This window comes from Saccoglossus kowalevskii, chromosome 6, assembly GCF_978046115.1.
Source record: "Saccoglossus kowalevskii chromosome 6, keSacKowa6.1, whole genome shotgun sequence".
In the NCBI taxonomy this organism is placed as follows: domain Eukaryota; kingdom Metazoa; phylum Hemichordata; class Enteropneusta; family Harrimaniidae; genus Saccoglossus; species Saccoglossus kowalevskii.
This window is the reverse complement of record NC_140646.1, coordinates 1,655,087-1,682,125: the sequence shown is the minus strand read 5'-3', so window position 1 is coordinate 1,682,125 and position 27,039 is coordinate 1,655,087. Positions and strand designations below refer to the sequence as shown.

The following is a 27,039-nucleotide window of genomic DNA, read 5'->3' as shown; positions in this document are numbered from 1 at the left end:
TAATGCTTATTGCAACTAGATTGTAGAGGTGCAAATCTTATAACTAATGTATATATATATTTATTTATAACCACTATTTTCTTTTTGTCTATTATCTATATTTTTTTTCTTTTATTGTAAGGTATAGCGTGGGAATTGGATGTTTTTTAGCGATAATTTTTTAGTTTATGTTTTCAGTCTTAGAAGAAATGGAATAATAATAGCAGTAACAATTAAATTCAATGTCATTCAGTTCATTGTCACTTTACTTTTTTTCCAAAACATAAACTATAAGGTCGTAAATGAAGTTTTACAAATCATACACGAGTAATGAATGTAAAACAAACATTTGTTTTCAGATTTAATGTCGGAGGCTAAATGCCGTAAACGCATGTTTCCGTCAATCTGATTGTGTGCCTGGGCTTCCTCTATCCACTGAACGGTAATTGCGATGTGATATGTACACAGAGACATTTTAATTTAAGTTCGAACACCAATGGAAGGCGTTGGTAAATATCTGTGAGTAGAACGAGTGTCAGCGGCGTATCATCGGTCATTAGATGCACGGTCATATCACTGCAGAGAATGATATCACGGTCACCGCGGACGTTGTGTGCATGAGTTGGAAATTATGAAATAATTCCAGGTTATTTTTAACTTAGTACACGTAACACAGTCGAAATTGAGTTGTCATGTTGTTTAAAACCGTTTTACGGGCTAGTGTTTTTGAAAATTAACTGCGATCGGGTATAACCTATGTATAGTTCATGTGATTAATACAGAAAAGGTGTTCGATATGAACGTAAATGTGCCCGCAATCTTTAATTAAATACACAAAATAAATATTCGTATTGTTCTGTGTGACCACTGACTACAACCACACATTTCATACTTGCACGGTGCTGCATGTCTCCTGATGCGTGGGAATTGATTTAAGCATGCAAAAAAAAACAACAAAAAAACAAACACATTTTAATTTAAGACTATTTTCGTAAAACCTGACAATCCCCAATCAATACAGGCAACGCACGATTTTTTTAGCGCATAAAATGTGTGGGTTCATACCTACTGAAAAGATGTCATCTGTCACAAACCCCCACACCTTTTTTTTCTAAATGGAGATGTTCAGTGGTTTGGTTTCAGCTTGTCGCTTGCCACCCACTCACGTTCTTTCGTTAGCAATACCGATATCCATGCATGCGCGTAGGAACGCTTTCCTTAAATAGAATTTAATTTAATTTAAAACGAGTTTTCAATGCGGAAAATAGTAGTTTCCAACCACCCACATACCCTTGAATGTGGTCGGTGTTATTCCGTCTTACAGTTAAACATGAAAGTGCGTTGTTGTTTGTACCATCGTTTTCTCGCGGCCAATGACAATAACATAGTCAGAATGTTCAAAGGTAACGGAATGAATTTGATAGGAAAGCTCGTCATATCCCACCCTACATACACACACACACTGCACACAGAAAGACTAAATTAATAACACCAGTGTGAGAAACACGGAACCTATTCAGGAAAAAGCATTTTTATTCAAAATCTATTCGCACCACTATTTTCTAATATGTGAGCATTTATCAGTGGTGTGGTCAATATATCACATCAAAGTTTCATACATATTTACTACACTCATTTGTGTATTTGGGTGATTGGTGTATTGTACCAGTCGGCATTCTGAACCTTGCCAGAGTTATCACACGCCGTATTGCTGTGGATACAGAAGTGTGCACGTCACTCCTCAATCCGTCACCAGTCTGCAATAAAACGGAATTATATAATATGAATTTTATAAACTGGTGCGGTTATTAATTCGTCGCATCCTGTAATGCTTATATGTTTACTATTTGGCAAGATCTTTCCATTGTGTAGTGTCTGGCGATGTGATATTATGTTTGTATACAGAGAGCTTTCTGGGGCGGGCGGGGGGGGGGGCTAATTAAATTGGTGTTAGTAATGACTAGAAAAGTCAGATTAATGCAGCCCATACATTATGTAATTCTAACATAATTTGCTTTTGGTCGTTCGTGTGAAGCTTCATGCAATCGATTCTCGTAGTTGCGTACATTGTGAGTTCAACACAGCAACCTTACAAACTCCGCCATCATAGTCACAGGTATTTTTCCTGGAAATGATCAGGATATGTCACACACGCAGAGTGTATGTCATATATGATCTCAAAAGCGGTTTCACAAAATGAGGGGCTTCAATGTCGCCGACCATGACGTAAAATCGCTTGCAGCGTTATTTCGCACCAAACTTTAGAACTACATGTGAATCAAACCAATGTGAAGCGGTCAACAGTGATGCGGTGATATTTAGACATACGTAAACCACATCAATTGGACTACTGCACTGCACGCCGTGGATGTTCGATCTCAATATTCGTGTTAAATTTTGTCAGACCCAATGTTCGCACCATACCGCGGACAACGACGAGCTCATTTACTGTCCCAAAATAATATCGTTGCCCACGGCCGGACTATTAATTGCGAAAAATCAAGGTAATAAATGGTTTTGTATGTATTCCCAGTCCCGCAGTTCTACCTACATGTATTTTAGGAAGAATATCGTCCACCCACGCTCGGTTTGCTACGCGTGGGATGATAATGACCATATATGTACCCATACAGTGCAATGTGATTTGTCAACCCAGGTACCGCGTGTATATCACGTACACACAAGGTTACGCAACCAATAAATACACATTTATCACGAGATGCACGAATAAAATGAAGTAAGTAATAATAATAATAATAATAACAATAATAATATAAAATAGGTAAGCGAATATACACACCATTATATTTACGTAGTGTCTGAATACTATAGCGCTGCAGATTTGAATGTAATCCTGCGATGTACGAAGAGATGAAGCGAATACGGTCACAGGTCGAGTGATTCCTTCTCCCGTCCTGAATCAAAACATGTTTTGTTGAGTGTTGCAAGAAAATATGTGTTAATGTTGCCATGGTAATAAAACGCCCACTGATATGGAAATTGATTTGATGAGTGTAAAAATAGGTCGCATTGACGTCAGAGTGACGTCAATGACTCATTCTGCTGAAGAGCACGTCATCGGAGCAGCTGTACACGTGATTGTGCCAGGCAGAGTGGGGAATTAATTTATCAAGGAGCAATGAGGAATTCTCCGAATTACTACGCAATGGTCCTCGCCGCGGTGGTTAAAACTGTGTAGTTATAGTCAGAATACTGCCACTGAGCCGAATGTTGGAATTATGCCGTCGTGATCAGCATCACGAGCGTTGTTTCATTCACTATTTTATGTTCGTTTAGTGGGTTTTGTAAATGGCTAGCTTATACTCAGTGCCACCACACCCACAAATGGACAAAGCTAATTACGAAAGCTCTAATTTAAGTTAGCGAGGAAGGCATTGACCCAATCTGTGACAAATGCACTTTTATGTTCGGCGGGTTATTATTGGTACATACCTTTACGTGCAGTACGCTTGACACTGATAACAACGTATCATTACGTATGTAAAGCTTCGTCGTTATGTGCAACATGGTATACGCGACGACAAATTGATATTCTGACATGTAGACCCATACGCGATGGCATGATTTGCATCCTGATATGTAGGTCCTATACACAATGGCATAATTTGCATCCTGGCATATAGGTCCTATACACAATGGCATAATTTGCATCCTGACATATAGGTCCCACACACAATGGCATAATTTGCATCCTGGCATATAGGTCCTATACACAATGGCATAATTTGCATCCTGGCATATAGGTCCCATACACAATGGCATCATTTGCATCCTGACATATATGTCCCATACACAATGGCATAATTTGCATCCTGGCATATAGGTCCCACACACAATTGCATAATTTACATCCTGGCACATAGGTCCCATACACAATGGCATCATTTGCATCCTGGCACATAGGTCCCATACACAATGGCATAATTTGCATCCTGGCATATAGGTCCCACACACAATTGCATAATTTACATCTTGGCACATAGGTCCCATACACAATGGCATCATTTGCATCCTGGCACATAGGTCCCATACACAATGGCATAATTTGCATCCTGGCATATAGGTCCCATACACAATTGCATAATTTACATCCTGGCACATAGGTCCCATACACAATGGCATCATTTGCATCCTGACATATAGGTCCCATACACAATGGTATAATTTGTATCCTGGCACATAGGTCCCATACACAATGGCATCATTTGCATCTTGGCATGTAGGTCCCATACACAATGGCATCATTTGCATCCTGACATGTATGTCCCATACACAATGGCATAGTTTGCATCCTGACATATAGGTCCCAGGCACGATGGCGTAATTGATATTCTGACATATAGACCCATACACGATGACATAATTGATATTCTGACATATAGACCCATGCGCGATGACATAATTGATATTCTGGCTTAAAGGCTCATGCACTATAGCATAATTTGCTTTCTGACATATAGGCCCATACACAACGGCATAATTTGCATCCTGACATATAGGTCCTATACACAATTTCATAATTTACATCCTGGCATATATGCTCATACACAATGGCATAATTTGCATCCTGACATATAGGTCTCAAACACATTGGCATAATTTGCATCCTGGCATATAGGTTCAATACACTATGGCATCATTTGCTCCCAGGAAAATATATTCCTATACTCAATGGCATAATTTGCATCCTGGCATATAGGTCTCATACACATTGGCATAATTTGCATCCTGGCATATAGGTTCAATACACTATGGCATCATTTGCTCCCTGGCATATATATTCCTATACTCAATGGCATAATTTGCATCCTGGCATATACGTCATATTCACAATGGCATCATTTGCATCCTGGCATATAGGTCCCATTCACAATGGCTTCATTTGCATCCACGCATGTAGGTTCCATACACAATGGCATAATTTGCATCCTGGCATATATGTCCCATAGTCTATAGCATAATTTGCATCCTGGCAGAAAGGTCCCATACACATGGTATAATTTACATCCTAGCATATAGGTCCCATACACAATGGCATATTTTGCATCCTGACATATAGGTCTCATACACAATGGCATAGTTTTCATCCTGACATATAGGTCCCATGCACGATGGCGTAATTGATATTCTGACATTTAGACCCTTACGCGATGACATACTTGATATTCTGACATATAGACCCATACACGATGACATAATTGGTATTCTAGCATATAGACTCATGCACAATGGCACAATTTGCTTTCTGACATATAGGCCCATACACAGTAGCATAATTTGCATCTGACATATAGGCCCATACACGATGACATAATTGATATTCTGGAATATAGGCACCTTAGACGAAGGTATAATTTGAATCCTGACAAACAGATCCTATACACAATGGCATAATTTGCATCCTAGCATATTGGTCTCATACACAATGGCATAGTTTGCATCCTAGCATATAGGTCTCATACACAATGGCATAATTTGCATCCTGACATATAGGTCCCATACACAATAGCATAATTTGCCTCCTGGCATATAGGTCTCATACACAATGGCATAGTTTGCATTCTGACATATAGGTCCCATGCACGATGGCGTAATTGATATTCTGACATATAGACCCATATGCGATGACAGAATTGATATCCTGACATATAGACCCATACGCGATGACATAATTGATATTCTGGCATATAGGCTCACGCAGAATGGCATAATTTGCTTTCTGACATATAGGCCTATGCACAATAGCATAATTTGCATCCTGACATATACGTCCCATTCACAATGGCATCATTTGCATCCCGGCATATAGGTCCCATACTTTATGGCATAATTTGCATCCTGGCATATAGGTCTCATACACAATGGCATACTTTGCATCCTGACATATAGGTCCCATACACAATGGCATAATTGGCATCCTGACATATTGGTCCCATACACAATGGCATCGTTTGCATCCTGACATGTATATTCCTATACACAATGGCATAATTTGCATCCTGGCATATATATATTCCCATACACAATGGTATCATTAGCATCCTGGCATATATGTCCCATTCACAATGGCTTCATTTGCATCCTGGCATATAGGTCCCATACACAATGGCATAATTTGCATCCTGACATATAGGTCCCATACACAATAGCATAATTTGCCTCCTAGCATATATATATTCCCATACACAATGGTGTCATTAGTATCCTGACATATACGTGTCATTCACAATGGCTTCATTTGCATCCTGGCATATAGGTCCCATACACGATGGCATAATTTGCATCCTGACATATAGGTCCCATACACAATGGCATAATTTGCATCCTGGTATATAGGACCCATACACAATGGCATAATTTGCATCCTGTCATATAGGTCCCATACACAATCGCACAATTTGCATCCTGAAATATAGGTTCCATACACATTGGCATCATTTGCATCCTGAAATATAGGTCCCATACACAATAGCATAATTTGCCTCCTGGCATATAGGTCCCATACACAATGGCATCATTTGCACCCTGGCATATATTCCCGTACACAATGGCATAGTTTGCATCCTGACATATAGGTCCCATGCACGATGGCGTAATTGATATTCTGACATATAGACCCATACGCAATGACATAATTGATATTCTGACATATAGACCCATGCGCGATAACATAATTGATATTCTGGCATATAGGCTCATGCACAATGGCATAATTTGCTCCCTGGCATATATATTCCTATACACAATGGCATAATTTGCATCCTGGCATATACGTCCCATTCACAATGGCATCATTTGCATCCTGGCATATAGGTCCCATACACAATGGCATAATTTGCATCCTGACATATAGGTCCCATACACAATGGCATGATTTGCATCCTGGCATATATATTCCCATACACAATGGCATCATTTGCATCTTGGCATATATGTCCCATTCACAATGGCTTCATTTGCATCCTGACATATAGGTCCCATGCACGATGGCGTAATTGATATTCCGACATATAGTCCCATACGCGATGACATAATTGATATTCTGGCATATAGGCTCATGCAGAATGGCATAATTTGCTTTCTGACATATAGGCCTATACACAATAGCATAATTTGCATCCTGACATATACGTCCCATTCACAATGGCATCATTTGCATCCCGGCATATAGGTCCCATAGTCTATAGCATGATTTGCATCCTGGCATATAGGTCCCATACACAATGGCATAATTTGCATCCTGACATGTAGGCCCATACACGATGACATAATTGATATTCTGGAATATAGGCACCTTAGACGATGGCATAATTTGAATCCTGACAAACAGATCCTATACACAATGGCATAATTTGCATGCTGACATATATACGTCCCATTCACAATAGCATAATTTGCCTCCTGGCATATATATATTCCCATACACAATGGTATCATTAGCATCCTGGCATATAGGTCCCATTCAAAATGGCATCATTTGCATCCGCGCATATATGTCTCATACACAATAGCATAGCTTGCATCCTGACATATAGGTCCCATGAACGATGGCGTAATTGATATTCTGACATATATACCCATACGCGATGACATAATTGATATTCTGGCATATAGGCTCATGCAGAATGGCATAATTTGCTTTCTGACATATAGGCCTATACACAATAGCATATTTTGCATCCTGACATATACGTCCCATTCACAATGGCACCATTTGCATCCCGGCATATAGGTCCCATAGTCTATAGCGTAATTTGCATCCTAGCATATAGGTCCCATACACAATGGCATATTTTGCATCCTGACATATAGTTTCCATACACAATGGCGTAATTGATATTCTGACATATAGACCCATACGCGATGACAAAATTGATATTCTGGAATATAGGCACCTTAGACGATGGCATAATATGAATCCTGACAAATAGATCCTATACACAATGGAATAATTTGCATCCTGGCATATATGCTGATACACAATGGCATAGTTTGCATCCTAACATATAGGTCTCGTACACAATGGCATAATTTGCATCCTGACATATAGGTCCTTTACACAATAGCATAATTTGCCTCCTGGCATATATATATTCCCATACACAATGGTATCATTAGCATCCTGGCATATAGGTCCCATTCAAAATGGCATCATTTGCATGCGCGCATATAGGTCTCATACACAATGGCGTAGCTTGCATCCTGATATATAGGTCCCATGCACGATGGCGTAATTGATATTCTGACATATAGACCCATACACGATGACATAATTGATATTCTGGAATATAGGCACCTTAGACGATGGCATAATATGAATCCTGACCAACAGATCCTATACACAATGGCATAATTTGCATCCTGACAAACAGGTCCTATACACAATTTCATAATATGCATCTTGGCATATATGCTCATACACAATGGCATAGTTTGCATCCTAGCATATAGGTCTCATACACAATGGCATAATTTGCATCCTGACATATAGGTCTCATACACAATAGCATAATTTGCCTCCTGGCATATAGGTCCCATTCAAAATGGCATCATATGCCTCCGCGCATATAGGTCTCATACACAATGGCATAATTTGCATCCTGACATATAGGTCCCATACACAATAGAATATTTTGCATCCTGGCATATATATTCCTATACACAATGGCATAATTTGCATTGTGGCATATACGTCCCATTCCCAATGGCTTCATTTGCATCCTGGCATATAGGTCCCATACACAATGGCATAATTTGCATAGTGGCATATATGATCCATTCACATTGGCATAATTTGCATCCTGACATATAGGTCCCATACACCATGGCATAATTTGCATCGTGGCGTATAGGACCCATACACAATGGCATCATTAGCATCCTTGCATATACGTCCCATTCAAAATGGCTTCATTTGCATCCTGACATATAGGTCCCACACACAACTGCATAATTTACATCCTGGCACATAGGTCCCATACATAATGGCATATTTTGCATCCTGGCATATAGGTTCCATACACAATGGCATAATTTGCATCCTGACATATAGGTCCCATACAACTGCATAATTTACATCCTGGCACATAGGTCCCATACACAATGGCATATTTTGCATCCTGGCATAGAGGTTCCACACACAATGGCATAATTTGCATCCTGGCACATAGGTCCCATACACAATGGCGTAATTTGCATCCTGGCATATAGGTCCCATAGTCTGTAGCATAATTTGCATCCTGGCATATAGGTCTCATACACAATGGCATAGTTTGCATCCTGACATATAGGTCCCATGCACGATGGTGTAATTGATATTCTGACATATAGACCCATACACGATGACATAATTGATATTCTGACATATAGACCCATGCGCGATGACATAATTGATATTCTGGAATATAGGCACCTTAGACGATGGCATAATATGAATCCTGACAAACAGATCCTATACACAATGGAATAATTTGCATCCTGGCATATATGCTCATACACAATGGCATAGTTTGCATCCTAACATATGGGTCTCATACACAATGGCATAATTTGCATCCTGACATATAGGTCCTATACACAATAGCATAATGTGCCTCCTGGCATATATATATTCCCATACACAATGGTATCATTAGCATCCTGGCATATAGGTCCCATTCAAAATGGCATCATTTGCATCCGCGCATATAGGTCTCATACACAATGGCATAGCTTGCATCCTGACATATAGGTCCCATGAACGATGGCGTAATTGATATTCTGACATATAGACCCATATATGATGACATAATGGATATTCTGACATATAGACCCATACGCGATGACATAATTGATATTCTGGCATATAGGCTCATGCAGAATGGCATAATTTGCTTTCTGACATATAGGCCTATACACAATAGCATAATTTGCATCCTGACATATACGTCCCATTCACAATGGCATCATTTGCATCCCGGCATATAGGTCCCATAGTCTATAGCATAATTTGCATCCTGGCATATAGGTCTCATACACAATGGTATACTTTGCATCCTAGCATATGGGTCCCATACACAATGGCATATTTTGCATCCTGACATATAGTTTCCATACACAATGGCATATTTTGCATCCTGACATATAGGTCCCATGCACGATGGCGTAATTGATATTCTAACATTTAGACCCTTACACTATGACATACTTGATATTCTGACATATATACCCATACGCGATGACATAATTGATATTCTGGCATATAGGCTCATGCAGAATGGCATAATTTGCTTTCTGACATATAGGCCTATACACAATAGCATATTTTGCATCCTGACATATACGTACCATTCACAATGGCATCATTTGCATCCCGGCATATAGGTCCCATAGTCTATAGCATAATTTGCATCCTGGCATATAGGTCCCATACACATTGGCATAATTTGCATCCTGGCATATATGTCCCATACACAATGGCATATTTTGCATCCTGACGTATAGGTCCCATGCACGATGGCGTAATTGATATTCTGACATTTAGACCCTTACACTATGACATACTTGATATTCTGACATATAGACCCATACGCGATAACATAATTGATATTCTGGAATATTGGCACCTTAGGCGATGGCATAATATGAATCCTGACAAACAGATCCTATACACAATGGAATAATTTGCATCCTGGCATATATGCTCATACACAATGGCATAATTTGCATCCTGACATATAGGTCCCATACACAATAGCATAATTTGCCTCCTGGCATATATATATATTCCCATACACAATGGTATCATTAGCATCCTGGCATATAGGTCCTATTCAAAATGGCATCATTTGCATCCGCGCATATAGGTCTCATGCACAATGGCATAGCTTGCATCCTGACATATAGGTCAAATGAACCATGGCGTAATTGATATTCTGACATATAGACCCATATATGATGACATAATAGATATTCTGACATATTGACCCATACGCGATGAAATAATTGATATTCTGGCATATAGACTCAATCATATAGACTCAATGGCACAATCTGCTTTCTGACATATAGGCCCATACACAATAGCATAATTTGCATCCTGACATATAGGCCCATACACGATGACATAATTGATATTCTGGAATATAGGCACCATAGACGATGGCATAATATGAATCCTGACAAACAGATCCTATACACAATGGCATAATTTGCATCTTGGCATATATGCTCATACACAATGGCATAGTTTGCATCCTAACATATAGGTCTCATACACAATGGCATAATTTGCATCCTGACATATAGGTCTCATACACAATGGCATAATTTGCATCCTGACATATAGGTCTCATACACAATAGCATAATTTGCCTCCTGGCATATATATATTCCCATTCAAAATGGCATCATTTGCCTCCGCGCATATAGGTCTCATACACAATGGCATAGCTTGCATCCTGACATATAGGTCCCATGCACGATGGCGTAATTGATATTCTGACATATAGACCCATACGCGGTGACATAATTGATATTCTGGCATATAGCCTCATGCCGAATGGCATAATTTGCTTTCTGACATATAGGCCTATACACAATAGCATAATTTGCATCCTGACATATAGGTCCCATTCGCAATGGCATCATTTGCATCCCGGCATATAGGTCCCATAGTCTATAGCATAATTTGCATCCTAGCATATAGGTCTCATACACAATAGAATATTTTGCATCCTGACATATAGGTCCCATTCCCAATGGCTTCATTTGCATCGTGGCATATATATTCCTATACACAATGGCATAATTTGCATCCTGGCATATACGTCCCATTCCCAATGGCTTCATTTGCATCCTGGCATATAGGTCCCATACACCATGGCATAATTTGCATCGTGGCATATAGGACCCATACACAATGGCATCATTAGCATCCTTGCATATACGTCCCATTCAAAATGGCTTCATTTGCATCCTGACATATAGATCCCATACACAATCGCACAATTTGCATCCTGAAATATATGTTCCATACACAAGGGCATCATTTGCATCCTGACATATAGGTCCCATACACAATGGTATAATTTGCATCCTGGCATATAGGTCCCATTCACATTGGCATAATTTGCATCTTGACATATAGGTCCCATACACCATGGCATAATTTGCATCCTGGCATATAGGACCCATACACAATGGCATCATTAGCATCCTTGCATATACGTCCCATTCAAAATGGCTTCATTTGCATCCTGACATATAGATCCCATACACAATCGCACAATTTGCATCCTGAAATATATGTTCCATACACAAGGGCATCATTTGCATCCTGACATATAGGTCCCATACACAATGGTATAATTTGCATCCTGGCATATAGGTCCCACACACAACTGCATAATTTACATCCTGGCACATAGGTCCCATACACAATGGCATAATTTGCATCCTGGCACATAGGTCCCACACACAACTGCATAATTTACATCCTGGCACATAGGTCCCATACACAATGGCATAATTTGCATCCTGACATATTGGTCCCATACACAATGGCATCGTTTGCATCCTGACATGTATATTCCTATACACAATGGCATAATTTGCATCCTGGCATATATATATTCCCATACACAATGGTATCATTAGCATCCTGGCATATATGTCCCATTCACAATGGCTTCATTTGCATCCTGGCATATAGGTCCCATACACAATGGCATAATTTGCATCCTGACATATAGGTCCCATACACAATAGCATAATTTGCCTCCTAGCATATATATATTCCCATACACAATGGTGTCATTAGTATCCTGACATATACGTGTCATTCACAATGGCTTCATTTGCATCCTGGCATATAGGTCCCATACACGATGGCATAATTTGCATCCTGACATATAGGTCCCATACACAATGGCATAATTTGCATCCTGGTATATAGGACCCATACACAATGGCATAATTTGCATCCTGTCATATAGGTCCCATACACAATCGCACAATTTGCATCCTGAAATATAGGTTCCATACACATTGGCATCATTTGCATCCTGAAATATAGGTCCCATACACAATAGCATAATTTGCCTCCAGGCATATAGGTCCCATACACAATGGCATCATTTGCACCCTGGCATATATTCCCGTACACAATGGCATAGTTTGCATCCTGACATATAGGTCCCATACACAATGGCATAATTTGCATCCTGGTATATAGGACCCATACACAATGGCATAATTTGCATCCTGTCATATAGGTCCCATACACAATCGCACAATTTGCATCCTGAAATATAGGTTCCATACACATTGGCATCATTTGCATCCTGAAATATAGGTCCCATACACAATAGCATAATTTGCCTCCTGGCATATAGGTCCCATACACAATGGCATCATTTGCACCCTGGCATATATTCCCGTACACAATGGCATAGTTTGCATCCTGACATATAGGTCCCATGCACGATGGCGTAATTGATATTCTGACATATAGACCCATACGCAATGACATAATTGATATTCTGACATATAGACCCATGCGCGATAACATAATTGATATTCTGGCATATAGGCTCATGCACAATGGCATAATTTGCTCCCTGGCATATATATTCCTATACACAATGGCATAATTTGCATCCTGGCATATACGTCCCATTCACAATGGCATCATTTGCATCCTGGCATATAGGTCCCATACACAATGGCATAATTTGCATCCTGACATATAGGTCCCATACACAATGGCATGATTTGCATCCTGGCATATATATTCCCATACACAATGGCATCATTTGCATCTTGGCATATATGTCCCATTCACAATGGCTTCATTTGCATCCTGACATATAGGTCCCATGCACGATGGCGTAATTGATATTCCGACATATAGTCCCATACGCGATGACATAATTGATATTCTGGCATATAGGCTCATGCAGAATGGCATAATTTGCTTTCTGACATATAGGCCTATACACAATAGCATAATTTGCATCCTGACATATACGTCCCATTCACAATGGCATCATTTGCATCCCGGCATATAGGTCCCATAGTCTATAGCATGATTTGCATCCTGGCATATAGGTCCCATACACAATGGCATAATTTGCATCCTGACATGTAGGCCCATACACGATGACATAATTGATATTCTGGAATATAGGCACCTTAGACGATGGCATAATTTGAATCCTGACAAACAGATCCTATACACAATGGCATAATTTGCATGCTGACATATATACGTCCCATTCACAATAGCATAATTTGCCTCCTGGCATATATATATTCCCATACACAATGGTATCATTAGCATCCTGGCATATAGGTCCCATTCAAAATGGCATCATTTGCATCCGCGCATATATGTCTCATACACAATAGCATAGCTTGCATCCTGACATATAGGTCCCATACACAATAGCATAACTTGCCTCCTGGCATATATATATTCCCATACACAATGGTATCATTAGCATCCTGGCATATAGGTCCCATTCAAAATGGCATCATTTGCATCCGCGCATATATGTCTCATACACAATAGCATAGCTTGCATCCTGACATATAGGTCCCATGAACGATGGCGTAATTGATATTCTGACATATATACCCATACGCGATGACATAATTGATATTCTGGCATATAGGCTCATGCAGAATGGCATAATTTGCTTTCTGACATATAGGCCTATACACAATAGCATATTTTGCATCCTGACATATACGTCCCATTCACAATGGCACCATTTGCATCCCGGCATATAGGTCCCATAGTCTATAGCGTAATTTGCATCCTAGCATATAGGTCCCATACACAATGGCATATTTTGCATCCTGACATATAGTTTCCATACACAATGGCGTAATTGATATTCTGACATATAGACCCATACGCGATGACAAAATTGATATTCTGGAATATAGGCACCTTAGACGATGGCATAATATGAATCCTGACAAATAGATCCTATACACAATGGAATAATTTGCATCCTGGCATATATGCTGATACACAATGGCATAGTTTGCATCCTAACATATAGGTCTCGTACACAATGGCATAATTTGCATCCTGACATATAGGTCCTTTACACAATAGCATAATTTGCCTCCTGGCATATATATATTCCCATACACAATGGTATCATTAGCATCCTGGCATATAGGTCCCATTCAAAATGGCATCATTTGCATGCGCGCATATAGGTCTCATACACAATGGCGTAGCTTGCATCCTGATATATAGGTCCCATGCACGATGGCGTAATTGATATTCTGACATATAGACCCATACACGATGACATAATTGATATTCTGGAATATAGGCACCTTAGACGATGGCATAATATGAATCCTGACCAACAGATCCTATACACAATGGCATAATTTGCATCCTGACAAACAGGTCCTATACACAATTTCATAATATGCATCTTGGCATATATGCTCATACACAATGGCATAGTTTGCATCATAGCATATAGGTCTCATACACAATGGCATAATTTGCATCCTGACATATAGGTCTCATACACAATAGCATAATTTGCCTCCTGGCATATAGGTCCCATTCAAAATGGCATCATATGCCTCCGCGCATATAGGTCTCATACACAATGGCATAATTTGCATCCTGACATATAGGTCCCATACACAATAGAATATTTTGCATCCTGGCATATATATTCCTATACACAATGGCATAATTTGCATTGTGGCATATACGTCCCATTCCCAATGGCTTCATTTGCATCCTGGCATATAGGTCCCATACACAATGGCATAATTTGCATAGTGGCATATATGATCCATTCACATTGGCATAATTTGCATCCTGACATATAGGTCCCATACACCATGGCATAATTTGCATCGTGGCGTATAGGACCCATACACAATGGCATCATTAGCATCCTTGCATATACGTCCCATTCAAAATGGCTTCATTTGCATCCTGACATATAGGTCCCACACACAACTGCATAATTTACATCCTGGCACATAGGTCCCATACATAATGGCATATTTTGCATCCTGGCATATAGGTTCCATACACAATGGCATAATTTGCATCCTGACATATAGGTCCCACACAACTGCATAATTTACATCCTGGCACATAGGTCCCATACACAATGGCATATTTTGCATCCTGGCATAGAGGTTCCACACACAATGGCATAATTTGCATCCTGGCACATAGGTCCCATACACAATGGCGTAATTTGCATCCTGGCATATAGGTCCCATAGTCTGTAGCATAATTTGCATCCTGGCATATAGGTCTCATACACAATGGCATAGTTTGCATCCTGACATATAGGTCCCATGCACGATGGCGTAATTGATATTCTGACATATAGACACATACACGATGACATAATTGATATTCTGACATATAGACCCATGCGCGATGACATAATTGATATTCTGGAATATAGGCACCTTAGACGATGGCATAATATGAATCCTGACAAACAGATCCTATACACAATGGAATAATTTGCATCCTGGCATATATGCTCATACACAATGGCATAGTTTGCATCCTAACATATGGGTCTCATACACAATGGCATAATTTGCATCCTGACATATAGGTCCTATACACAATAGCATAATGTGCCTCCTGGCATATATATATTCCCATACACAATGGTATCATTAGCATCCTGGCATATAGGTCCCATTCAAAATGGCATCATTTGCATCCGCGCATATAGGTCTCATACACAATGGCATAGCTTGCATCCTGACATATAGGTCCCATGAACGATGGCGTAATTGATATTCTGACATATAGACCCATATATGATGACATAATGGATATTCTGACATATAGACCCATACGCGATGACATAATTGATATTCTGGCATATAGGCTCATGCAGAATGGCATAATTTGCTTTCTGACATATAGGCCTATACACAATAGCATAATTTGCATCCTGACATATACGTCCCATTCACAATGGCATCATTTGCATCCCGGCATATAGGTCCCATAGTCTATAGCATAATTTGCATCCTGGCATATAGGTCTCATACACAATGGTATACTTTGCATCCTAGCATATAGGTCCCATACACAATGGCATATTTTGCATCCTGACATATAGTTTCCATACACAATGGCATATTTTGCATCCTGACATATAGGTCCCATGCACGATGGCGTAATTGATATTCTAACATTTAGACCCTTACACGATGACATACTTGATATTCTGACATATATACCCATACGCGATGACATAATTGATATTTTGGCATATAGGCTCATGCAGAATGGCATAATTTGCTTTCTGACATATAGGCCTATACACAATAGCATATTTTGCATCCTGACATATACGTACCATTCACAATGGCATCATTTGCATCCCGGCATATAGGTCCCATAGTCTATAGCATAATTTGCATCCTGGCATATAGGTCCCATACACATTGGCATAATTTGCATCCTGGCATATATGTCCCATACACAATGGCATATTTTGCATCCTGACGTATAGGTCCCATGCACGATGGCGTAATTGATATTCTGACATTTAGACCCTTACACTATGACATACTTGATATTCTGACATATAGACCCATACGCGATAACATAATTGATATTCTGGAATATTGGCACCTTAGGCGATGGCATAATATGAATCCTGACAAACAGATCCTATACACAATGGAATAATTTGCATCCTGGCATATATGCTCATACACAATGGCATAATTTGCATCCTGACATATAGGTCCCATACACAATAGCATAATTTGCCTCCTGGCATATATATATATTCCCATACACAATGGTATCATTAGCATCCTGGCATATAGGTCCTATTCAAAATGGCATCATTTGCATCCGCGCATATAGGTCTCATGCACAATGGCATAGCTTGCATCCTGACATATAGGTCAAATGAACCATGGCGTAATTGATATTCTGACATATAGACCCATATATGATGACATAATAGATATTCTGACATATTGACCCATACGCGATGAAATAATTGATATTCTGGCATATAGACTCAATCATATAGACTCAATGGCACAATCTGCTTTCTGACATATAGGCCCATACACAATAGCATAATTTGCATCCTGACATATAGGCCCATACACGATGACATAATTGATATTCTGGAATATAGGCACCATAGACGATGGCATAATATGAATCCTGACAAACAGATCCTATACACAATGGCATAATTTGCATCTTGGCATATATGCTCATACACAATGGCATAGTTTGCATCCTAACATATAGGTCTCATACACAATGGCATAATTTGCATCCTGACATATAGGTCTCGTACACAATGGCATAATTTGCATCCTGACATATAGGTCTCATACACAATAGCATAATTTGCCTCCTGGCATATATATATTCCCATTCAAAATGGCATCATTTGCCTCCGCGCATATAGGTCTCATACACAATGGCATAGCTTGCATCCTGACATATAGGTCCCATGCACGATGGCGTAATTGATATTCTGACATATAGACCCATACGCGGTGACATAATTGATATTCTGGCATATAGCCTCATGCCGAATGGCATAATTTGCTTTCTGACATATAGGCCTATACACAATAGCATAATTTGCATCCTGACATATAGGTCCCATTCGCAATGGCATCATTTGCATCCCGGCATATAGGTCCCATAGTCTATAGCATAATTTGCATCCTAGCATATAGGTCTCATACACAATAGAATATTTTGCATCCTGACATATAGGTCCCATTCCCAATGGCTTCATTTGCATCGTGGCATATATATTCCTATACACAATGGCATAATTTGCATCCTGGCATATACGTCCCATTCCCAATGGCTTCATTTGCATCCTGGCATATAGGTCCCATACACCATGGCATAATTTGCATCGTGGCATATAGGACCCATACACAATGGCATCATTAGCATCCTTGCATATACGTCCCATTCAAAATGGCTTCATTTGCATCCTGACATATAGATCCCATACACAATCGCACAATTTGCATCCTGAAATATATGTTCCATACACAAGGGCATCATTTGCATCCTGACATATAGGTCCCATACACAATGGTATAATTTGCATCCTGGCATATAGGTCCCATTCACATTGGCATAATTTGCATCTTGACATATAGGTCCCATACACCATGGCATAATTTGCATCCTGGCATATAGGACCCATACACAATGGCATCATTAGCATCCTTGCATATACGTCCCATTCAAAATGGCTTCATTTGCATCCTGACATATAGATCCCATACACAATCGCACAATTTGCATCCTGAAATATATGTTCCATACACAAGGGCATCATTTGCATCCTGACATATAGGTCCCATACACAATGGTATAATTTGCATCCTGGCATATAGGTCCCACACACAACTGCATAATTTACATCCTGGCACATAGGTCCCATACACAATGGCATAATTTGCATCCTGGCACATAGGTCCCACACACAACTGCATAATTTACATCCTGGCACATAGGTCCCATACACAATGGCATAATTTGCATCCTGACATATAGGTCCCTTACACAATGGCATAATTTGCATCCTGGCATATAGGTCCCATACACGATGACATAATTGATATTCTGACATATAGACCCATGCGCGATGACATAATTGATATTCTGGCTTAAAGGCTCATGCACTATGGCATAATTTGCATCCTGACACATAGGCCCATACACGATGACATAATTGATATTCTGGAATATAGGCACCTTATACGATGGCATAATTTGAATCCGGACAAACAGATCCTATACACAATGGCATAATTTGCATCCTGACAAACAGGTCCTATACACAATTTCATAATTTGCATCTTGGCATATATGCTCATACACAATGGCATAGTTTGCATCCTAGCATATAGGAGTCATACACAATGCCATAATTTGCATCCTGACATATAGGTCCCATACACAATAGCATAATTTGCCTCCTGGCATATATATTCCCATACACAATGGTATCATTAGCATCCTGGCATATAGGTCCCATTGAAAATGGCATCATTTGCATCCGCGCATAGAGGTCTCATACACAATGGCATAGTTTGCATCCTGACATAGGTCCCATGCACGATCGTGTAATTGATATTCTGACATATAGACCCATATGCGATAACATAATTGATATCCTGACATCCTGATATCCTGACCCATACGCGATGATATAATTGATATTCTGGCATATAGGCTCACGCAGAATGGCATAATTTGCTTTCTGACATATAGGCCTATACACAATAGCATAATTTGCATCCTGACATATACGTCTCATACACAATGGTATAATTTGCATCCTAGCATATAGGTCCCATACACAATGGCATGATTTGCATCCTGACATATAGGTCCCATACACAATGGCATAATTTGCATCCTGAAATATAGGTTCCATACACAATGGCATCATTTACATCCTGAAATATAGGTTCCATACACAATGGCATAATTTGCATCCTGGCATATAGTTCCCATACACAATGGCATAGTTTGCATCCTGACATATAGGTCTCATGCACGATGGTATGATATGCATCCTGACATATAGGTCCCATACACAATCGCATAATTTGCATCCTGACATACAGGTTCTATACACAATTTCATAATTTGGATCCTGGCATATCTGCTCATACACAATGGCACAATTTGCTTCCTGACATATAGGCCCATACACAATGTCATAATTTGCCTTCTGGCATATAGGTCTCAAGCACAAGGGCATAATTTGCATCCTGGCATATAGGCCCCATACGCAATGGCATAATTTGCAAGCTGACATATAGGCCACATACACGATGGTATGATATGCATCCTGACATATAGGTCCCATACACAATCGCATAATTTGCATCCTGACATACAGGTCCCATAGTCCATAGCATAATTTGCATCCTGGCATATAGGTCCCATACACAATGGCATAATTTGCATCCTGGGATATAAGCCCCATACGCAATGGCATAATTTGTAGGCTGACATATAGGCCACATACACGATGGTATGATATGCATCCTGACATATTGGTCCCATACACAATCGCATAATTTGCATCCTGACATACAGGTCCCATAGTCCATAGCATAATTTGCATCCTGGCATATAGGTCCCATACACAATGGCATAATTTGCATCCTGGGATATAAGCCCCATACGCAATGGCATAATTTGTAGGCTGACATATAGGCCACATACACGATGGTATGATATGCATCCTGACATATAGGTCCCATACACAATGGCGTATTTTGCATCCTGACATATAGTTTCCATACACAATGACATTACTTGCATCCTGACATATAGGTCCTATATACAATGGCATCATTCGCATCCTGGCACATAGGTCCCATACACAATGGCATCATTTTCATCCTGGCATATATATATTCCCATACTCAATGGCATCATTTTCATCCTGGCATATATATATTCCCATACTCAATGACATCATTTGCATCCTGACATATATGTCCCATACACAATGGCATAATTTGCATCCTGACATATAGGTCCATACACAAGGGCATAATTTGCATCCTGGCATATAGGTCCCATACACAATGGCATAATTTGCATCCTGACATACAGTTCCCATACACAATGGCATAGTTTGCATCCTGGCATATAGGTCTCATGCACGATGGCGTAATTGATATTTTGACATATAGACTCATACGCGAAGACATAATTGATATTCTGGAATATAGGCCCCTTAGTCGATGGCATAATTTGAATCCTGACAAAGAGGTTCTATACACAATTTCATAATTTGGATCCTGGCATATATGCTCATACACAATGGCACAATTTGCCTTCTAGCATATAGGTTACAAGTACAAGGGCATAATTTGCATCCTGGCATATAAGCCCCATACTCAATGGCATAATTTGCAAGCTGACATATAGGCCGCATACACGATGGTATGATATGCATCCTGACATATAGGTCCCATACACAATCGCACAATTTGCATCCTGACATACAGGTCCCATAGTCTGTAGCATAATTTGCATCCTGGCATATAGGTCCCATACACAATGGCATAATTTGCTTCCTGGCATATAAGCCCCATACGCAATGTCATAATTTGCAAGCTGACATATAGGCCACATACACGATGGTATGATATGCATCCTGACATATAGGTCCCATAGTCTATAGCATGATTTGCATCCTGGCATATGGGTCCCATACACAATGGCGTATTTTGCATCCTGACATATAGTTTCCATACACAATGATATCATTTACATCCTGACATATAGGTCCCATACACAATGGCATCATTTGCATCCTTACATATATGTCCAATATACAATGGCATCATTCGCATCCTGGCACATAGGTCCCATACACAATGGCATCATTTGCATCCTGGCATATATATATTCCCATACTCAATGGCATAATTTGCATCCTGGTATATAGGTCCCATATACAATGACATCATTTGCATCCTGACATATATGTCCCATACACAATGGCATAATTTTCATCCTGACATATAGGTCCCATACACAACGGCATAATTTGCATCCTGACATATGGGTCCTATACACAATGGCATAATTTGCATCCTGGCATATAGGACCCATACACAATCGCATCATTCACATTCTGGCATATATATTCCCATACACAATGGCATCATTTACATCCTGGCTTATGGGTCCCATACACAAATGGCATCATTTGCATCCTGGCTTATAGGTCCCATACACAATGGCATCATTTGCATCCTGACATGTATATTCATATACACAATGGCATAATTTGCATCCTGGCATATATATATTCCTATACACAATGGTATCATTAGCATCCTGGCATATATGTCCCATTCACAATGGCTTCATTTGCATCCTGGCATATGGGTCCCATACACAATGGCATAATTTACATCCTGGCATATATCTCCCATACACAATTGCATAATTTACATCCTGGCATATAGGTCCCATACACAATGGCAAGATTTACATCCTGGCACATAGGTCCCATACATAATGGCATAATTTGCATCCTGGCATATAGGTCCCATACACAATGGCATCATTTGCACTCTGACATATATATTCCCGTACACAATGGCATAATTTGCATCCCAGCATATAGGTCTCATACACAATGGCATACGTATAGGTCCCATGCACGATGGCGTAATTGATATTCTGACATTTAGACCCTTACACTATGACATACTTGATATTCTGACATATAGACCCATACGCGATAACATAACTGATATTCTGGAATATTGGCACCTTAGACGATGGCATAATATGAATCCTGACAAACAGATCCTATACACAATGGAATAATTTGCATCCTGGCATATATGCTCATACACAATGGCATAGTTTGCATCCTAACATATTGGTCTCATACACAATGGCATAATTTGCATCCTGACATATAGGTCCCATACACAATAGCATAATTTGCATCCTGGCATATATATATATATTCATACTCAATGGCATAATTTGCATCCTGGCATATAGGTCCCATACACAATGGCATCATTTGCATCCTGGCATATATATATTTTCATACTCAATGGCATAATTTGCATCCTGGCATATAGGTCCCATACACACTGACATCATTTGCATCCTGACATATAGGTCCCATACACAATGGCATAATTTGCATCCTGGTATATGGGTCCTATACACAATGACATAATTTGCATCCTGACATATAGGTCCCATACACAATGAAATAATTTGCATCCTGGCATATAGGTCGCATACACAATGGCGTAATTTGCATCCTGGCATATAGGTCCCATACACAGTGGCATAATTTGCATCCTGACATATAGGTCCCATACACAAGGGCATAATTTGCTTCCTGGCATATGGGTCCCATACACAATGGCATAATTTACATCCTGGCATATATCTCCCATACACAATTGCATAATTTACATCCCGGCATATAGGTCCCATACACAATGGCAAGATTTACATCCTGGCACATAGGTCCCACACATAATGGCATAATTTGCATCCTGACATATAGGTCACATACACTATGCCATAATTGATATTCTGGCATATAGGATACATACACGATGCCGTAATTGATATTCTGGCATATAGGTCACATACACGATGCCATAATTGATATTCTGACATATAGGCCCATACACGATGACGTAATAGACATTATGACTTATATGCCCAATATGTTTAATTAAAAGTAGTGTGATAAATGTATTAATTCCACTTGAATAAATTATTGAAAACCCATTAAATATCCAATGAAAACCCTACTTGATCATGGTACAGTACATAGTACATACATGTTAACTGTCTTTCTTTTCTTTGTTTTTTTTCTTCTTGACAGGGCGGAGCGGTGAATCCGAAGAAACATGGCCCATCCTAACAAACACGGCAAAATCCCCATCTGGCTATGGACCGATGACCTTAAATATATCCGATACCAAATTGTGTTCACATGCATTAGTCGAGACGCAATATAACTGAAGATGGCGGTGCTTACCACTCCAGCAACAGTAACGTTCCGAGTCCAATATGGTGATGCGCGATAATGTTATACAGCCTGTGAAACTTGATAAATATGACTTTCTAATACGCAGTTTTGCTTTAAGCTATCGCTACAGCTGGTTTAAGTTTCTACCAATACGGAAGAATTAGCGAATATATCGCCTGCCAGGCTAGCGTGCATGCTATCGACAAACAAAATACTTTATCTAATTGTTACATTTGTATGTCTGTATTTATGTATTTATTTCAACGTAAGCAAACGTTTGCCATGCATTTCGTTCATCCGCTGACGCTCTTTACCTGCGCATTATGTCGACAAATCCCCTCCACATTTATTAAGAATTTTTCGATACAAATTTACAAAAGTAGGTTTTTAGCATGGAACAGTCTTTCAGCGAATCGGTAGACTGAAAAGTACCACTATATTTCAATGTAGTTGTCAATTGCACAGACATGTACAGTTACGACACGAACGCTTTTCTCCCTCTAATTCCTTATACCTTATAATAGTTTCGTTGGTTTCCTTTTTTAATGTTTTAGGATATTTTGTTTAAAAACTTCAGAAAATAGTTAAATACTACTTTACACATATTAAGCGATTTATACATTTGTTTTTCAAATATTCTGAGTACATTTCTCTCGTCATCGTGTCTACTTATCTATGTAACCATGGTAATTCGAAAGAAAATGAAATGGACACATTTTAGTAGAAGTGTCGTAGCTGTCTCGCCCTCAACTAGTTATCGGCGCTCATTTGTTTCGAACATTTCCTCAAATGTTGCCAAGTTATTAAAAGTGAGAATCCAACGGAAAAACGTGGGCTGTCAGGACTAGTTTTTTTTAATTATCAATCTCACTGATGTGTATTTCAATCAATGTTCGATTCAAAATAGACGCCGGATAACGACTTTGACTACGATTAAAATAGATCGTCGGATTTTCTTGGATTTTACAATATAGTTATATTGTATCCTGTCGTTCAGAAGACTTGGAGTAAATCCTACGTTGACTGTAAGTCAAGTAACTGCGATATAACTTTAGGGTACTTTTTATTGAAATTAATGCAAATCCTGATATCTACGTTTGATATTTCCGGTATTAGGTTACATTGCGTAACTTACCTCTGTAGAATATTATAACACCACAGCGAAGCATTTTCTTTTTCAATTTCCCCAGAATCTTCGAAAAAGTCATCGCGAATGAAACTTTAGTTCTATTCAATCACGTCCATAGTTACGGAGACTCACAAAGACGTAGCAATGTGCCAGGCATTCGAAAGATGACAGACTTCACAAAAAGAATTAGGAAATATGAATCCTGGGATTCTGTTATATGCAAATGCCATTCATCACGTTCACATTGCGCCACACTGGAAATCGACTCAATCAAACGTGTTAATATTATTACTTTAAATAGCGATAAATACGATCAATGGACGACGGGAATGTGATGCATGGGCAACCCGAAATCAATAAATTGTCGACGCGATAGCAAGGAATGCGCGGTGCGAATGATAAACATAAAATACACTTATTCGTGTATTTTACAATTGTAAATCAGCAACATTTGTACCCGAGTATTTTACTATTCTATCGCACGTGTCAAGTTTTATTCAGAACTTATCATCTTTAAATCGTGAAATCCAAGGTTATTTATTTATTATCTATTTTCTGATTTTTGGAAATGTACAATGTATTTAAATAACTATACCATATATGTTGTTATTAATTCAAATTGTTCGATTTATTATTAAGGTTGAAGCTTTACTAGCTTAGCCGATCACAGTTGGATATGAGTCGGGACCAAACAATATATTGTTAGTTTATTTTATATATATTGTTATTTTATCTTTATGTATCGTCGTATTTATCAAATTATGAACACATTTTTGCGCCAATAATCGGATTTGTTAGGCACGATCGAACCAGTCTTCTGTCCGTATTTGTAACATCTCAACAAATCTTGGCATATAACTAAAACATTTGTAGTTTATTGTGAGGATCGGACTATATATGTGTGAGTGTCGTATTTATATTGCTATTCATAGCAGGGAAATGACTCGAATAAAAAGTTTATTTTGGACTAAACGAAGAACGTAAATGAATTGTTTAAAGGATCTCCAAAATTGACAATGTAGCTTATTACGCTGCTGCACCCCTAATCACGCGGCCTTGAAATAACTACACACTCATTGTATTAAGCAAAAATTTGTTAATATAAAATATTTATATATAGGAACTATTTAATATATATTTAATTGATTCAAGTTTGTTCTTAAACGCGAATAGTCTTAATAAAGACATCAATCTCACTACCATACCGAAGTGTTTCAATAAATAATTCCTACTATTTGAGCCAACGCTCGCAAAGGTATTATTGTACCATATGTAACGCTGTTTTCTGTATTCGTTTAAAATATGTCAATCCGCTATTTGGGAAATAAATAAAGTAATGCTAAACAA

The 27,039-nt window shown here is 39.0% G+C and overlaps 1 protein-coding gene and 1 long non-coding RNA gene across 3 annotated transcripts in view; one reads left to right on the top strand and one right to left on the bottom strand.

Moving 5' to 3' along the window:
- Window positions 1-27,039, top strand: part of LOC146741459 (uncharacterized) — a 33,065-nt gene extending 6,026 nt beyond the window's left edge. Inside the window, exon 3 of the long non-coding RNA XR_014929668.1 lies at window positions 24,417-27,039. This is a non-coding gene — a long non-coding RNA (uncharacterized LOC146741459). The remainder of the gene's footprint in view (window positions 1-24,416) is intronic.
- On the bottom strand, window positions 1,495-24,533 carry LOC144344657 (uncharacterized). 2 transcript variants are annotated; one of them, XM_078006535.2, is made up of 3 exons: window positions 24,373-24,533; window positions 2,780-2,894; window positions 1,495-1,736 (listed from the first exon to the last, which is right to left on the bottom strand). In XM_078006535.2, the coding sequence occupies exons 1-3, from the start codon at window positions 24,531-24,533 to the stop codon at window positions 1,593-1,595; spliced, it is 420 nt and encodes a 139-aa protein (XP_077862661.2). In that variant the 3' UTR covers window positions 1,495-1,592. The 2 variants fall into 2 exon arrangements, with proteins under 2 accessions (XP_077862661.2, XP_085356069.1); XM_085499943.1 differs by lacking the exon at window positions 24,373-24,533 and adding an exon at window positions 3,433-3,532.

What these genes read in the sequence shown, in the direction of transcription:
- LOC144344657 (XM_078006535.2), bottom strand. Translation starts at nt 24,533, where the DNA reads ATGCATGTGAACACAATTTGGTATCGGATATATTTAAGGTCATCGGTC. An exon ending in AAAAGAAAGACAGTTAACAT is followed by an intron (nt 2,895 to 24,372) that starts GTATGTACTATG and finishes GTTTTGATTCAG; the next exon opens with GACGGGAGAAGGAATCACTC. An exon ending in GACACTACGTAAATATAATG is followed by an intron (nt 1,737 to 2,779) that starts GTGTGTATATTC and finishes GTTTTATTGCAG; the next exon opens with ACTGGTGACGGATTGAGGAG.